This window comes from Eretmochelys imbricata, chromosome 5 (genome assembly GCF_965152235.1).
Source record: "Eretmochelys imbricata isolate rEreImb1 chromosome 5, rEreImb1.hap1, whole genome shotgun sequence".
Taxonomy (NCBI): domain Eukaryota; kingdom Metazoa; phylum Chordata; order Testudines; family Cheloniidae; genus Eretmochelys; species Eretmochelys imbricata.
Window position 1 is genome coordinate 33556404 of NC_135576.1, and position 17383 is coordinate 33573786.

The following is a 17383-nucleotide window of genomic DNA, read 5'->3' on the forward strand; positions in this document are numbered from 1 at the left end:
GAATGAAACATTTATTGTTTTAGTTATTTTTAAAACTCTGAATGTTAACTGAAATATTAAAGACATAAGATGAAAAATTCTTGGGACACATACATTACAAGAATGTAAGAAATGACAGGGATTGAAAAAGGCTACTTAATTTATAATCAGGGGGTCTTTTTATATCCCTGATTTTTGTTTGCCTATATATTCCCTATTTGATGTTAAGTCAGAAGCTTATTTAGTTGTCAGCGACTCATCCATGCTTATTCCTTCAGTGGCCTTTTCCAGTTTGATTTATGTCCTTAGTAACATCACTGCAGTTTAATAGACATTTTATTTATATCTGCTATTAGTTTTCTGACAAACATTCCTGTTCTCAGCCAAAACCAGCAAACTTTACAGCTTGGTGACCTGCTATATCCCCACACTGATGCAATATGTACTTTGGAACACTAAGAGCCAGGAGAGTTAGATATCTTGTAATATACAGGAAGCCACCGTTTTTGTTTAGGCTTTCACCATTCATTTTTGATAGACTTGTTTTTCCATCCTAATGAGGGATTTCTGTACGGCAATCTCTGGTTGATCCCTTGACACTTTATCAGTGCCATTAAACACCAAAATGACTCTTCGTAGAATAAAAGTTTATATTTGCCTGGCAAAACTTCTCCAAGTTTTACTGTTAAATTGCTCTTCAGTGTAAGCCTAAACCTTACAGCAAAATGTTTTTGTAGTAATACAAAATATGTAGTAAAACTGGTTTACAGAGATAATACGTACTAAAAATGTTTCCCAGTATTAAGATATTTCCTGCAGAGCAGTTTGTTATAATAGTGGTGGAGAGGATTAGCAATTTTTAGAAAAAGTCAATCAATCTGAAATCTATGATTGATGGACTGTTAACATGTCCTACCATGTACAGTCAAGCACTGTAGTGTGTTCATTAACTGGGATTAGTGGTTTTGTGTCTTGTGGGAGAATGCATTGAGCCCATCATCATCCAGTGGGTTTCTTTCACAAACATGGCCCAATTTGAAGAATGGCTGTGATGGTGGCCCCTAGTTTCTTCTACCTCCTTCATTTCAGGGCCATTTCCACCTTTTTTCCCCCTAACTCTCATTTGCATGCAGCTGACATTTTTGTTGTCTGTTTCGTGCTCTATAAGCCAGTGTTGCCCTACAAATCGGTCACGAGGAGTTGCATTTCACTCTCCTCCCCTGAAAACCATATCTCCTTAACAAATAAATGCAAGTGTAAGTGAGCTAGGTGATGAGTGACAACGTAGCTTCCAAACTTGAATCTCTGACCTGGCTGTACAATGTTCTGCAGCTAGGACACCACGTCATATCTTCTGTTTTTCTAGTGGGTAACTAAGGACTTGTGTACACAGGGAAATAGTCCAGAATAGCTATTCTGCACTAGCTCCACATATAGACACTCTTAGGGAAGGTCTACACTTAAAATGCTGCAGTGCAGCTGTGCCTCTGTAGTGCTTCAGTGAAGACGGTACTATGCCGACGACAGAGGTTCTCCCATCAGCATAGTTAATCCACCTCCACTAGACACAATAGCTATGTCAACAGGAGAAGTCCTTCTGTCACCACAGTACTGTCTACCCCGAGGGCTAGCACAGTATAACTGCGTTGCTCAAGGCTGTGGATTTTTCACATCCCTGAGCAACATAGTGATATCGATGTAAGTCTGTAGTGTAAACCTGGCCTTATTTTACACAGAGGGCCTTTCTGCATTTTAACTTAATCCACTTTGGGAGTGAAGAATGAGAATGTTTGCACAGAGGGCTTGTTCAGAATAGCTATTGAGCTTTAAATTCATGCCCTAGCTTATAACCTTAGTAGGCAACCCCTAACTCTGCCTACTTCGCTAGATAATATCTCACAATTGTCATGTTGACTTCTTTTCTAGGTTATTCTGTTGCTGTTATCTCAACCCAGAACACTGTCTATTTTGTTGCTGGTGCACCAAGATCAAACTACACTGGCAGAGTTGTGGTTTATGACATCGACAGCCATGGCAGAGTCACAGTTGTTCAGTCCCAGAGAGGGGATCAGGCAAGTACGATCATTTTGTTCATGGACAAAAAATTTGTAGATGTCTATTTTTACTGATGCAGCACTGAAACTGGTTATTCATGATTGGCAGCGGTAATGTATGTAATGTCTCTTTGAAATTAATTTTGTCTTGCAAAACGTTTAGCAGCATATCTGTCCGTTCCCCTGTAGCTACACGCTAGCAGTGAATTTGAGATTTTCTGTGACTTTCACACAGTCTCTTATAGAATCATGGCAATTAGGTATGGGAAAAACATTATCTGGCCCTCTATGTAAATACCTCTAGTTGTGGGAGACGCCATGGACATCCATCTTCTCTTCATGAGAGGTCTTCTGGAGGAGAGATGGTACCGCAAGACTGATTTGCAAGTTCACGATATTCCTTTTTCTCCACTGTGAAAGCCTTGTCATGATGCTGAAAGTTTGAATTTTTATGTTATGAAAGCAGGTAAATATAAAAGTAAATCACAGGTTGGGCTATTTCATGTGCATATTTTAACATAAAAAAGAAATACATTGCACAGCACTCTCTTCTCCATTTATAGTCTTATTACACTGTTAGTGCCATAGCAGCAACAGTATGATGCTGTCCAAAAAAATAATGAAGAGAAATAAGGTGGGTAAAGTAATAATGGATACTCAGTAAGTGGCTGAATCTTCTAACATGTAGGAAAGTTACACAAGTAGCTTTTCTTGTGAGCAGTCCCATTTAATTCAGTTGAACTGTTCGCACACACACACATGCAAGTGTTTGCAGGATGAGGTGCAAAAACAGTGTAATTTTAGAGACATAAATAAATTACTCTTGTGTTATCAATTCCAGATTGGCTCCTACTTTGGCAGTGTGGTGTGTGCAGTGGATGTTAACAGAGATTCAGTTACAGATGTGCTGCTAGTAGGTGCACCAATGTTCATGAATGAGCTAAAGAAAGAAGAGGGAAGAGTTTATATGTTTTCCATCACAAAGGTAAAAAAAAGGGGGGGGGGCGGGGGAGGAGGAGGAGGGCTAAGGACCTAGGTTCATGTTCTGGACATGTTGCTAGCACTGAGATCTGACATCCACATTCATGACAGACCCATGATGATATTCTCAGTTCTAGCACCAAGTTCTTGCTGTGGTTTCCTGGGACAGAAGTACTGCTGAAAAGAAGCAGACTACATTGTTGTCCAATTTGTCACCTAAGCTACATCATATTGTTTCTGCCTCCTGATTGACTGAAGTTTTTAAAACAGGAGATTAACAAATATCTGGTAGATATTTTCAGATGAATATGTGTTTGTCATAAAATTCCTGAAATGCTTGGTGTTTGTGGACAGTCTTATGACTGAATGGTGGATACCTGAATATTCATGGTGGACATTCAATATGGCTCCAGGCATCACAGAAAAAACCGAGAAGGGTGGGGTGTGTTACTATTCTATCAGTTCTAGTTAGAACTACTGATATAAAACTAGTGCATTTGATACTTTTGGGCCATAGTCAGCATCCCTTACATCAAAGTCTTTGAGTAGCAATTAAGGATTGCAAAGCTGTTTCCTGTATTACTAGGTGAAGGAATCAATCTCTATCTGCTCTGAAACTTTTCTGCATTTGATTTTTTTTTTTTTAAATCAGGTGCTGGCCCGTAGTAGGGAGCCTGAGAAACAAATGCCATTTCAATAACATGGGAGGTGCTGGGGAGTGGGAACTCACATATACTGAGCCAATGTGAGAGTACTGGGAGCGGCAGAAAAGAACTCAACCTGCTCAAAGTTCTAATTCTGCTTTTGTCAATAGCATTTTCTCCCAGCCCGTTAAACAGGATGAAGGTGCTACTGAGGAGAGCTGATACAATAGGTCACTTTGATAATAGGCAAACAAAAAACCCCAAACATTTGGTGGATGGATTTTTCACTTTTGCAAATAGAAACCAATTGAGAAACTGATTAATATTTTTAGTCTTTGTTAAATGATTAACTTAAAATTATTTATATTATTATTTTCAGAATGATGTGAAAGTGATTTTAAAATAGCACGGAATTATGTAATTTGCCTGTGCTACAGGAATTAAGTGCTAGCCATTTTGGATAAACTGACTGACTAGCATTGCTAGCATATTTCTGTACAAAACAATGAGAATAAATAGCAAACATAAAGATTTTTGTTTTGACGTTGCTTTTTAAGATAAATAATGCAATATTACCACGTAGACAGTTTTTTCAACACTTTTTTTTTCTTCAGTTGGCAATAGGAAGGTCAGGAATACAAGTGTTTCCACAAATGAGTTTTGCATTAGCTAGTAGGAAATTCCATTTCTGTTTCAAAGAATTATGTCCAGTTACAAGAATTTCCATTCTCTGTGCGTAAAAATTGGAATCCAAAGCTGGACAATTCATTTATGGATTCCAAGGCCAGAAGGACCGTGTTGTGATCGTCTAGTCTGACATTCCAGCATAACACGGGCCATAGAATTTCCCCAAAATAATTTCTAGAGCATATCCAAGAGAAACATCCAATCTTGATTTAAAAATAGCCAGTGATGGAGAATCCATCATGACCCTTGGTAAATTGTTCCAATGGTTAATTACTCTCACCATTAAAAATTCGTCAATGGATATTTGAAAAATTGTGGAACATTTAGAACAATCAGATGAGGAAACTGAGGATTGTAAAGTCTCAGAAATGCATTTATATGTGCAATTAATACCTCTTTTTGCATGCGTTAATTTTTCTGCTGTAACATTTGCTATGACTGAGGATCTAACAAAGCTAAGTGAATAGGTAACATGATGGCACATACAGTTCAATGCTGGTAAGTCCAAGGAAATGCACACTGGAAAAGAATAATGCAGGTATTTTTTTTCCTTTAATCTACTGACACAGTAGTTTTGTTCTTTCTTGTATTCTTAAAAGGGAATTTTGGATCAACAAGAACTCTTAGAAGGTCCACAAGGGTTAGAAAATGCTCGGTTTGGATCTGCTATGGCGACCCTTTCAGATATTGATTTGGATGGTTTTAATGATGTGATAATAGGTGCACCCTTAGAAAATCAGAACTCTGGAGCAGTTTACATTTACAATGGCAATCTAAGGACTATACGTACCAAATATTCACAGGTAAATAACTTTGTTACATAATACTGCATTCAAAGGCTTGTGATGAGATACAAAAATTCAGCTAGGTTCAAAATGAAGGATTTGATATAATGAGGGTTTTTTGTTAGCTGGTATTCTATCCTCTTTAAATACTGTCATATTCTGTAGGCTTTTATTGGCTGTTTTCAGCATCACTTCCTTTTCCTTCATCATATGCCAACCCTAAACACTCCCAGGATAACACTTGTGCAGCTGATAGCTAGGGGTACTGAGATAGGTGACATGAACATTTGTTGGGAGGAAGCCTAGCCCGCTGTATCTATATTTACATTTTTACTCCTGTACACCAAGTTGACTCATTTCCAGAAAAGGTTTTAGGCAGCCCATTATTTTAGCCTTACCGGCTTGGTGCACACCAGAAAATACTGGGTTAATTCCAAATGTACAGGCTTTAAAAGTATAGTATTTAAGGAGGAGACATTCAAAGGGGAATTAGATACCCAAATCCCATAGATTGAAATAATAATATTGTAACATGTTTCTCTCATGAGAATTCTCCTGATGCAAAAAGGGTTTGTTAGAAGATTTGTTAAATTTTCCAATCCTTGAGAATTGCTTCATGTGAGATGGAAATAAAGCTTTTCAATAATGACTAGTTGGCATGCAGCAATCTGTCTGCTTGGTCAATTTACTTCCAAGATTTAAAAAAAAAAAAAATTATTTGCTGTCTCAGAAAAAAGGAACCCTTACAAATAATAGAGAGACCATCTACAAAAGAGTTTTTTTTGTCTAAACAAATATGTTGCATCCTAATAGAATAACTGTGAAAATCAAATGCTTATGCTGCTGTTTGTCAGTAATCAAGCTCTCTTTTTCTAGAAAATTTTAGGATCAAATTCTGCTTTTGGACAGCAACTCCAGTACTTTGGAAGATCAGTAGACGGCCATAGAGACTTAAATGGTGATGGCATTACTGATGTATCTGTTGGTGCCGATGGAAATGTGGTTCAGCTCTGGTTAGTCAATTATTTTGGCCAGACAGTGTTTTAATATTTTGGATATAAGTAGTGCATTTGTTTAATGAAATGGCAAAAAATTCTCCAACCCACCTCCACTCATGGCATGTGTATGGCACGAACACAGTTGTTTTCTCATGATTATGCTAACAGAGTATCTATTTGAAAAATAGTGTCGGACTACACTACTTTCAATTGCCAGTAACAAATAATGGACTGACCTGTTTGGAAGAGCTGTTCTGTAAAGTAAGCAAATAGAGCAGTGAAATAAAAGTGGCCCCTACTTCTGACAAAATTTCTTTTCTGTCCTGCCAAGACAGCTTACAAGTTTCATCACATAAAAACATGAACAGTTTCACAAGCACTTCCCAAAGTGATGCTGGGTATGTCTACGCAGCAACTGTCAGCCAACTCGGATTTGGGCTGCGGGGCTGTTTCATTGCTGTGTACGTTTCTGGGCTCAGGCTGGACCCCAAGCTCTGGGACCTTCCCACCATGTGGTGTCCTAAAAGTCCATGCTCCAGCCCACGTCCGGAAGTCTACACAGCAACGAAACAGCCCCACAGCCCAAGTCCTGTGAGCCTCAGTTGGCTCTGGGGTTTTCTTTGCTGTGTAGACATACCCATTGTGTGCAGCACATTGCATGGTGCTAAGTTGAAAACACAGCTTGATAAATAGCTTCACTCCTCGGTTTACTATGTCCTCACAAGGTTATTATAGAGATACTTTATGAAGTATGAGTTTGCACTGGTAACAGAATTAAAAATATAAATAAATTGCCACTTCTTGCATCATAAAACTCAGATTAAAAACTAATGGCAATCTAGTACCTTTTATCCACAGTGGAACTTGGGTTGATGTCAGCAGATATTCCATATATACATTAGAAAGCTATTTGACACTTACATTTGTTTTAGTTTGATCAATAAAAGGTATTCATATCTCTGCTTTACTCTAGAATTTGATCTAACTTGACAAAAAGTGAAGCTCATTAAAGTTTTTTGTAAATTGTAAAATGCAAACAGGAAAATCAGTTGTTAACAAAACATCATCTTGGATTTGCTTGGCAATATTATTTTAGTACTTTAAAATAATTCTTTGGAATCTTGCCCACCTAATGACAATTACATTTCTTCTTAATTAGCTTTTGTGGAAAAAAAAAATGTAACTGCTCTGCTCCACCATTAAGGTCAGTGACTTTCCTAAAAGAACACTAGCAGTTTTCCTGAAGAAAAAATACAAGGACTTGATTCTGTCTTATGAAAAATTATTTAAAATATTAAGAGTATTAATATTGACTTAGCATAAATCTCCCATTGTACTGTATCAGTTAATGTGACAACATAAGAGAGATTTGAAAAAGAATATTAGCTATTGAAAAGAACCATTTCATCAAAGAAAGATAACCGTACCAGGCTGGCATGATATGAAATCTTACAATGGGGACCATTATAAAAAAACATTTATAGTCACAGATAGGCCTATCCCAGAACTAAGTTTCCGATTTACTGTGGGTTCTTGAAATCACATGTAGCCATCTTTTTGTTTCAGGTCACAAAGCATTGCAAATATGTCCATAAGAGCCTCATTTGTACCTGAGAAAATCAGTCTGCTGAATAAGAACACTGAGATAGCTGTCAAAATATGTTTCAGTGCCAAGTTTAGACCTGCTAATAGAAATAACCAAGTGGGTAAGAATACCTAGTTTATTGCTTATGTGAATTATGTTGAAAGTGTTGCAATTCTAATATACTGGGGAAAATTAAAACAAATATTGGATTACAATCCTGTAAAAGAAGAAATCACTATACGTTTTAATAGTGGCTAAAGAATTGCTGCTTTGTTTTATTTTAAAGCACTGCTGTCATCACTGACCTACTGTCTTTGGAAAGTGAGACAAGTTATATTGAAAAGAGTGCAGACGTCTCACCTATCCTGTTAGCACTATGAAGTGTCATCAGGGAGAGAGGAGTAAAGGCAGGGGAGTTCAGAGGCTAGTTTTATTGCATTGAGGTCTCTAGTTGTCCTTCAGCTGCACTCCAATCCTGTCATCAGCTTTGATCACTTTGGAGGAGTAAAGGAGTAACTTAAGAAGATGGCAGGGGTACAGAGCTTGTTTCCAGGCTGCTGTTTGAAGCTGCAGCAGTGACCACATCTTCTCTCTCCAACAAAAAAAAAAAAGTCTCCCGTTGCTAAATCACTCATGCTGAACATGCTGCTACCTCTGATGTGAGCAGACAGGAGTTCTTTTGGGGTAATAGAAGAGAATTAGCCCAAACTATATGATTTTTTTTAAAGAAAAAAATTAAAGCCCAATCTTGGATCTTTCACCATTGTCTTCACTTGTCCATCACCGTTTGTAGGAAGTCAGGGAAATAGAAAAATATTACAAGTGTCCTTTAAGGACTTATGATACAATATTGTCAGACTTCACCTGCTCAATTATCTTTACACCAAATAATTGGCAAAATAATTTGACCACTTCTCTACGGAATATGGTACCTTTTCAGTGCTTACAATTTGTGAGCAACAAAATAACGATGAATTTCCATAGTAAGCACTCGTAGTAAAATTTGGGGAAAAAAAATTAAAGCTGAAAATGCAGCTTGATGGATGACTAGATGCAGAGTGCTTTATAGACTGTTATAGAGTTCTGTGATATGATTGCAAGGTATCTGTATTTGGCATATTCCTGGCTTTGCAGAATGACCTTTTGCCCAGGTTACAGACTCTCACATCCTCAGTAAATATTGGATTGTTTACCATTTTTGAGGTTTCATGTTTAGCAAGCTACAGAAGCCATAAAATATTACTGGGTTTTATGGCAAAACCAGTCATTCTATAATATTGAAGCCTGATTCTGATGGGAGTTGCATTGAAATTCGGACTTCACAAAAATTTGTTCCATTTCTTTTGTAGATATCAGGTACAATGCAACACTGGATGCTGATCTCCAGTCATCAAGAGTGACTTCTAGAGGATTATTCAAAGAAAACAATGAGAGATGTATGCAGAAAAATATTGTTGTAAATTCTGCAGAGACCTGTGTTGAACACATCTTTAATGTACAGGTAAACAGTCTCAAACACCCTCATGTGTCTTAAGTCATCTAAGAGAGAAATGGGTGACTTTTACATCCAAAGATCAGAATTTTATTTGATATGGTCAATAACTTACTAAATATCTAACTAAATCTGTTTCACTTCTCAAACACCTCAGACATCTTAAAAATATAGACCCTGTTCAAATCAATGGCAAAACTCACGTTCATAGATATTAAGGCAGAAAGAGACAATTCTTCTTCGAGTGATTGCTCATGTGTATTCCACAGTAGGTGTGTGTACTTCCCACGTGCACCGGTGCCAGAAGTTTTTCCCCTAGCAGTACCCATGGGGGGAGCACCCCAGCAACCCCTGGAGTGGCACCTCCATGGCGCGGTATAAGGGGAGCTGCGTGCTCTCACCCCCCCCCCCAGTTCCGTCTTGCCGCTGGTGAAGGTGCATTGGAACTGTGCTGCTCTAGCTTTGCTGTAGCTCGTCCCCAGAACTTTTCGTTCGTTCAGTGCTAGTACCTGTAGTTAGTTAGCTGTTACAGTTGGTTCATTTAGTTAGAGTGCCCGGGCCGGGGCACGCCCCACACCCCGGGTTTTAAGGCGTGCGACACTTGTAGGTGTCTATTTACAGGTAGTCAACTTTGGGGATTTCTTTCTTTCCTCATACACCTAGTCACCACTAGGGCAAATGTTTTGGGCCAATGGGTCACATCCATCAACTCCTCTTGGTTCAGCCTCATTTCAGAGCTGTCGGCCATAGAGAGGGATTGGGACAAGAGTGTTTTAATCAGTTTGTCACTGATCTGGGAAGAACCCATTCACTACTAGGAAATCAGAAGGGAGTGATGATGGGGAGACATACTCCACACAGTTAGCGCTTCTCCTGATGTCATTCGTAAGGGCCCATTTGCCATATATGGTAGTCAGGCAAAGTGGGGTAGAGTCAGTGAATCCATGCTTAGGAAAGGGCCAGACTTACACAGCCAGGAAAGAATAAAACCGGTTTCATGTGGCTGCTTCTAAAGAGTAACTTCGTTCTCTGAATAGCAAGCAGCCTCTGCAGCAGCAGGGACTTTCCAGATACCAAAGTCACAGAAACAATTACAGCCTCTATGAATCCTTGGGTATTATAATGGAAATGCTGACACTGGTAGGTTCTGCTGCAATACTGCTTAGCAGACAAGCACAAAAAGAAACAAAAGGTTAAAAAGAGGCAGTGCTGCAATATTAGAAGATGAGAAGAAACACTTTGTTAGTCTCTGTTTACAGCATGTTAACATATTTTCCATTAATTATATTTATACTGTTTTAAATGATCTGCTGTACAGCCAATTGCCAGTGAATATATATGTGTATTATAGGAACCTTCTGATGCTGTAAACTCCCTTAGTCTGCGCATTGATATTAGCCTCAAGAATCCTGGCTCCAGTCCTGTCCTCGATATATATTCACCTGCCACTGTGGCCTACAGCGTAAGTATAGAACGTTACTGTATGAAAGCACACAGTGTTCCCCCAACACTGCTCCTGTTGTCACCAACAGAGTATGTTGAGATGAAAGATAGTCTTATGGTTAAGGCATTGTACTGACAACAGAAGGCATGGGTTCGTTTCCCAGTTTTAAGTTGTATGACTTTACAAAAGCTGCTTAGTGTCTATAGGTCTTGCTGAGGCATCTATAAAATGGGGATAATAAAACTAAGCTATTTCTTAGGTGTTGAAGTTAAATTAGATATAGTCGGTCTGGTCCTCAAATTGTAATTTGAAACTAAAGAAATACAGGAAAATATTTGTTCCCTTTCCTGTAGATCCCTTTTATTAAAGACTGTGGTGAGGACGAACTCTGCATTTCTGATCTTGTTCTTGAGGTTCAACAGAAAACAGATGATGGGTAAGTGTTAAAGTGAGTTTTTCGTAAGGGACATTTTTGCCAACTGCATTCTGAATAAAAACTTAACAGTTTCTTTGCAATGCAGCAAATATTTGTAGAAAAATATACAAAGAGTGTTTCAGTTTCTACTACTAATAGAGGATGAGAAACCATCTGTTGTACACAGATGTGTGACTGTGCTGGAAGGCAACTGAATTCTTACAGTTACTTTGCTTTTAAAGAGAATTACAGCATTTCTACTGTTAAAACTTAATGTCATATTGACATAATAATGTCAATAATGTCTTAGTCAAGATTATGCAGCTTTACAGAAAGTGTTCATTCAGGTCAGTTTTAAGAGATGAATTCAGATCATTTATAACCATTGTAAAAAGTTATTGTAAAGCTACAGCTGTAAGTATGTAGAACTTTGAAATTGATGGTGCTATGCATGTGAGTTGTTGCTGCTGCTGCTGCTGCTGCTTAATGAAAATCTAATGCCTTTTAGTGATCTGCAGTTGCACTAGTTACTATATTTATAATACCAAACAATTTTTTCAACAGCAAACGGCCCTTTATTGTCAGCAGCAAGAAAAGAAGGCTAACATTCAGTGTGAAGCTGAGAAACAAAAAGGAAAATGCCTACAACACCAGAATCCAGGCTACATTTTCAGAAAACTTGTTTTTTGCTTCATCTTCTTTACCAGTATGTAAAATATTCACCTCCTCTCAACTTTTCCTATTATTACTGCTGTTTTTCTTGTTTCCCAGAGAAATGTTTTTCTGTCTAGTATCGTTTTCCCAGCAAAGGCTGATGTGCAAACTATCCCTCCAACCCAGCTTATTCCCTAGGATACCAAAATCATCTTCCAGCTTTGTCTTACCATCAGTCAGAACTAAATGTAGCATATCACTTTATCTAGATCAAGGATAGCGACAGCCAGCTCAACAAAAAAGCTGGCAATCTATCTAGTTTGATGCTGCCTCACTATTACCATCATTTTTTCCTTGCCCTGGGACTTGGCATCCCGTAGCTACTGCTTGACCCCTCCCCTCCCCCCAGCAACACGTCTGAATACTGTTGCCATGCCACATAGAGTTTATACTTGACAAATCAAGTATGCAACATGGATAGCACTTTAAAACGCAGATTTTTGGAGCTAGAAATAGCATTACTGCCAAGGTCATGTATTTCAACGAGACAGTTAGTCAGATCAAGATGATCACTCTACCAGAAACCTAATGGATTTTTTTCCTTGCAAAGAAGAAAGGAATGTTACATATTTTGGGGACTGGAATAAATCATTTATCTGAACTCTTGCTCCCAGCCAGTTAATACAGGATAAAATCCAGACCCCAGTGCCTGGCCCAGGTTACAAGGCTGCTCCTGGAAAGGTGCATGGTGAGGGTTAGAATCCAGTGGTTGAAATATCTTATGCAGGATGCTTCCATGGCTGCCTGTTGTGGGAAGGGAAGAAATGGGAGCATTCATGAAGAAGCAAATGCCTAGGCCCAACCAAGACCCATGCTCTCCTGCATGCAGATAGACGGGCTCCATGTCACTCACGTGGTATGCACCTTACATCCAGTCCCCATGGCACAGCACAACCACAACAATTCCATTGCATAAAGAACAACAACAACAAAAATCAGATTTTTTTAAAATCCATTGGCTTAGAGAAAGTTCAGTCTTCAAGGGCACCCATTTTCCCCAAAAAGGGTTTCTGCTTCAGAGCAGAAAGGAGCCTAGAACCAGAACTATGTGGAACTAGACAATGGAATGTGAGCAAAGTGAACTCCATCATTCAAGGAGGATTCTCTGTTTAACTTTGTATTTCGATTAATTTTCTGGAACCGCCAAATCTGGTCCCGTGCACAAAACCCATTTACACTGACTTTGTGTGAGGGCTTGGGGATGGAGTCTCCACTCTGTGCTTGAAAGCACAATAAGAGTTGATGCTGTAGGTGTCACTACGACCAGAAGAACAGGTGACTCCTCTGTCACTTTGGGGCTGTTACTAATATAAAGCACATACTGCTGTGGCCTCCAATCTGTATTCCTTGTTTCTAAGTACACCCTCTTGTGGGGGTATTGGACAATAAGCAGTTGCACAGAAGCAATTCGCCAGTGGATCTATGTAGTCACAGACCCACTGTCATCTTCCCACTCCTCACCTGACCCAGTCCAAATCTCCTCTGCACAGCCTCTCAACAGCTTGCCCATAGTGGAACTGCAGCTGAATTCAGGGGTGGATTTGGCCCTACATGGTAGATGTCACATTGAAAAATGTAGTGTAGGGTATTCTCTGGTTTTGTAGCAGAAGCTAATATCTGGGTTGTTTGTTTTTTTTCCTCCAGGCTGATGGGACTGAAGTCTCATGTCAGATGGGCACTGGCCATAAATCAGTCATTTGCCAAGTCAGCTATCCTGTTTTTAAAGTGGGACAACAGGTACTGCTCAGATTTTGTATTTAAGTAAGTTTGTTATTCCTACCACAGGGCTTATAAAAGGATGCCCCTTCACAAATAACAAGCACTGTTTTCTTATTAATGATTTGGTTAGATTCAAACCTCACTTTGGGTTACATGTTGCCTGTTCTGATGATGATAAACAATGGACCAAAGATCCCCCAAACCCACAGGGCTGGGGAAAGAAATGGCTCTGCAGCATGCATCTCCCTACCATGCTACTGTAATGCTTTATCTCTGTGAGGGTGGGGGGGCTGGGGACAGAACGTGGAAGGTAGCCATTCTCTGTGATATTCTTCCCTGGGCACTGAAGAGATTTCCAGGCAAGATGATGATGGTGATATTCATAATGATTGGGAAAGAAGGGAGTGGGGGAAGGATTAAGAGCTCTGTTTTAGCCCTGTTTACTTCAGCTGACAGCTAGACACCCCCCAGGAGATTTCAGAAAGACAGACTGAGATGTTAGTTTGGACAGAAGACGACAGGACTGGAGTACAGAGAAAGATCTGAGAGTCATCAGCACAGAGATAGTAGTTGAAGTTGTGTTTGTGAATGAGATTACCCAGAGATAAAATGTAAAATGGGGGAGAGAAGGCAGAGTCTGTGAAATCCCCACAGGATGATGGATGAGGAGGATTCAGTTAGAGAGGAGGAGTTGGAGGAGAACCAGGAGAGGACAAAGTCATGGAAGCCGAGGAATGTCAAGAATTCAAGAGCAGGAGCACGGTCAACTGGGTTGAAGGCAGCTGACCAGTCAAGGATGATGAAGATGGAGTAACGGTTCTGAGATTTGGCTAGGAAGAAGACACCAGAGACTGTCCAGAGCAGTTTGTTGAGCTGGGAATTCCTGCTTGGTTCCATCAACAGTAACTCCCTCTCCAGGGCTGCAAACATAACCAATTTGTGGGAGCTGTGCTGCCATGGAAGGAGCGGGTAGCCCAGCACCTAAAAGAAGGTGTGTAAATCTCAGGATACCAAAGTTTTAGGAAGCCCATCCTCTTCTCTGTTCCTCTGGGGCAGGAGGGAAACAGTTCTCCCATTCCATGACAGGGTAATTTGGAACAATAAGAAGCTTGCCGGTTAGAACAGAAACATGTTCCCTGTGCACAAACAATTCACTGGATTGAATGTGACGCCATTTTAACAGCTTTGGTCAAATTGGACCTGTTATGGATTATAGACAGCAGAATGAATACAGGGAGTTGTGTGACTTTTCATTCACCTGTGTTAATGCTTAGGGATGTATATAATCCAAATAACTTCATATTTCATTAATGACCTTGGCACCAAGTGGGAGTGTGCTAATGAAACAAAGTTGGGAGGCACCATCAATACAGAGGAGTGAATATTATACAGGAAGAATTGGAGGATCCTGAGGACTGGAGTAATAGAAGTGGGTTAAAATTTCATAGTATGAAGTGCCAGGGACTAATCAGAAATTCTGTAATACATGGGGGGCTCATCAGTTGGAAACAGCAGAGAAAGACCTGGGTATCTTAGTTGATCATAAGATGACTGAGACACTAGCGTGATGCAGTCATGAAAAAGGCAAATATGATTTTAAGACCTCTCAAGTAAGGTACTTCCAGTAGAGATAGGGAAGAATTAATGCCATTGTACAGGGCACTGGTGAGACCTCATCTTGATTACTGTATACAGTTCTGGTCACCCATGATCAAGAAAGATTAATTTAAATTGGAACAGGTGCAGAGAAGAGCTATTAAGAAGATCAGGGGAATAGAGATCCCTAAGTTTCAAGAGGATGGTTTGTTTTGCCTATAAAAATGAAGGCTGAGATCTATGCTTAAATTTCAGGGAGTCGCAGTCCTGGGAAGAAAAAAATTAAAGCTCAAAGGCAGGTCACTGAGAAGTGCAGAGCTGCTGCCTCAGACAGTGCCCCAGGCTCCTGCTGCTGCCTCATGCAGTGCTCTGCCTCTGTCCTACTCCCCCATAGGCAGACACCACCCAGGCATTGGTGTGTCCATCACACTCGATGTTTATGTGCAAATAATTATTATAATTATATTTGCTTGTAAGCAATTTTAAATTTGCTTATTGTATAATCTGTTTATTTGTTTGTCTGTTTATCTTTTGTGTAGGTATATTTCGATATTAATTTTGACTTTAATCTCAAAAATCTTCAGGATATGGCAAATATAAGTTTTCATGCTTTGAGGTAAAGTACATTCTTATATAATAATTTCATTTAAAAAGCATCCCCTGCCAGTGCTGCACAGTTAAAATATAATTTAACTATCATTGCCAGTGTAATTTGTTTTAAATGTAATTGTGAGTTATAATACATGAGTGAACAAACTGTTTTTGATAAATAGTGAAAGTAATGAAGAGCAAGAAGCAGACAACCAGGTCTACCTGTCAGTTCCTCTGCGGTATGATGCAGAAATTCACTTAACAAGGTACGTTGAATAAAGAAAAGAATCTGTCATTTTTGTCAAAGGTATTAGAACATAGAGGTGTCTCTGAGAGACCTTAGATTCACTCTTTATTTGGCTGCTGTTAGAAATTCCTGCTTTATCAAGTACAGGAAATGTCGTCATCTTCTCTTTGTATAATATTGCATGGCTTTTAAAAAGAAAAATAATAAAAAGACCATATATGACCCTAAATACATACTTAGCCAGGTACAGATATTATAAGTGCTCAGATACTGCAGTGGTGGCAACCATATAATTACCTAGATAGGTAGTGCTGGCTGTAACATCTGTATTCTAGCTAGGTCAGCACAAAAACCACCAACAAAAGTGCTGTGTTTTTAATGATCTAATTAATGTACAGTATATACGGTAGTGGGATTGCTGGCTCAAATGTATTGAAAGCCCTTTTCAAAATGGATAGTTTGCTTGGGATCAAGGAAAAGCCTCATTATCTAGGATAAACTATTTATGGTGATATATGATGTACTCATGCAGCGAACTGCAGGTGAAGGAATAAATATAATATCTTACTTTCTGTCGTGCTTTTTTCATGCCAAACGATCCCAATGAAATGTATAAACTTAAACTGATAGAAAAAAAACAGCAATCACTCCAGACTCAACTTTTGAGGTGAAAGGTGGCATCTGCTTAAAAGTGCACAGCAACAATGAATTTGAGGGTAGTTCTATATGTATGGTGGCATGTAGAATACAGATAGTGCATTCCCAGCTAGCACAGATATAAGTAGCAGTGTAAACACTGAGGCACTGTTTAAGTGAGTAGAGTGCCCGACGCACCAGAACCCTCACGTAATACTTTACACAGCTCTCTATGCACCCAAGCCGTGCCTCCCATGTCTACGCTGATTTGTTCCACAGTTGGAGCGTTTCCCTGCCTCAGTAAAAGAATCTGACAGCAGGGAACAACTGGCAGAGGGGAGGCAGCAGGAAAAGTCTCCAGTCTTCTACTGCAGTAGAAAAAGACTTCAGTAGGTCTCTCTTGCCAGAGCCTTCTCCTGCCGCAGTGAAAGGCTCCAGCAATGGGAAGATGCCAGAGCCTTTCACTGGTGCGTGTAGCTACATGCTGCAGGGAGTGTGGACGCAGCCTGCCTTTCACTACAGCGTGTAACCACATGTACCTTACATACTATTGCAAGTATAGGCCAGTTTAGACAAGGTCTGAGATATTAATTTTAGAATAATTTGTCCCATAAATACGGTGTTTAACAGCCCCAATTTTGCAAAAACTATTACAATATCTTGAAAGACCGAGATGTGACACCTCACCAAGTGTGCCAATTCCTACGTCCCAACAGCAAGATGAATCCATGAGTTTTTTCCCAAAATGCTGACCAGCTGTCGTCTTTGTACCATTCCATGACAGATATTTTCTTCTAAAACACCTCTATTCTGTAG

At 39.4% G+C, this 17383-nt stretch overlaps 1 protein-coding gene across 1 annotated transcript in view; it reads left to right on the forward strand.

Moving 5' to 3' along the window:
• The window catches only part of ITGA2 (integrin subunit alpha 2), an 83159-nt gene that overhangs the window by 50955 nt on the left and 14821 nt on the right, over nucleotides 1-17383 (forward strand). Inside the window, exons 12-23 of the mRNA XM_077816834.1 lie at nucleotides 1906-2051; nucleotides 2875-3018; nucleotides 4945-5148; nucleotides 6007-6143; nucleotides 7695-7834; nucleotides 9063-9214; nucleotides 10557-10667; nucleotides 11003-11085; nucleotides 11629-11770; nucleotides 13423-13515; nucleotides 15633-15709; nucleotides 15867-15950. Coding sequence (XP_077672960.1) covers nucleotides 1906-2051; nucleotides 2875-3018; nucleotides 4945-5148; nucleotides 6007-6143; nucleotides 7695-7834; nucleotides 9063-9214; nucleotides 10557-10667; nucleotides 11003-11085; nucleotides 11629-11770; nucleotides 13423-13515; nucleotides 15633-15709; nucleotides 15867-15950 — 1513 coding nt within the window. The remainder of the gene's footprint in view (nucleotides 1-1905; nucleotides 2052-2874; nucleotides 3019-4944; nucleotides 5149-6006; nucleotides 6144-7694; nucleotides 7835-9062; nucleotides 9215-10556; nucleotides 10668-11002; nucleotides 11086-11628; nucleotides 11771-13422; nucleotides 13516-15632; nucleotides 15710-15866; nucleotides 15951-17383) is intronic.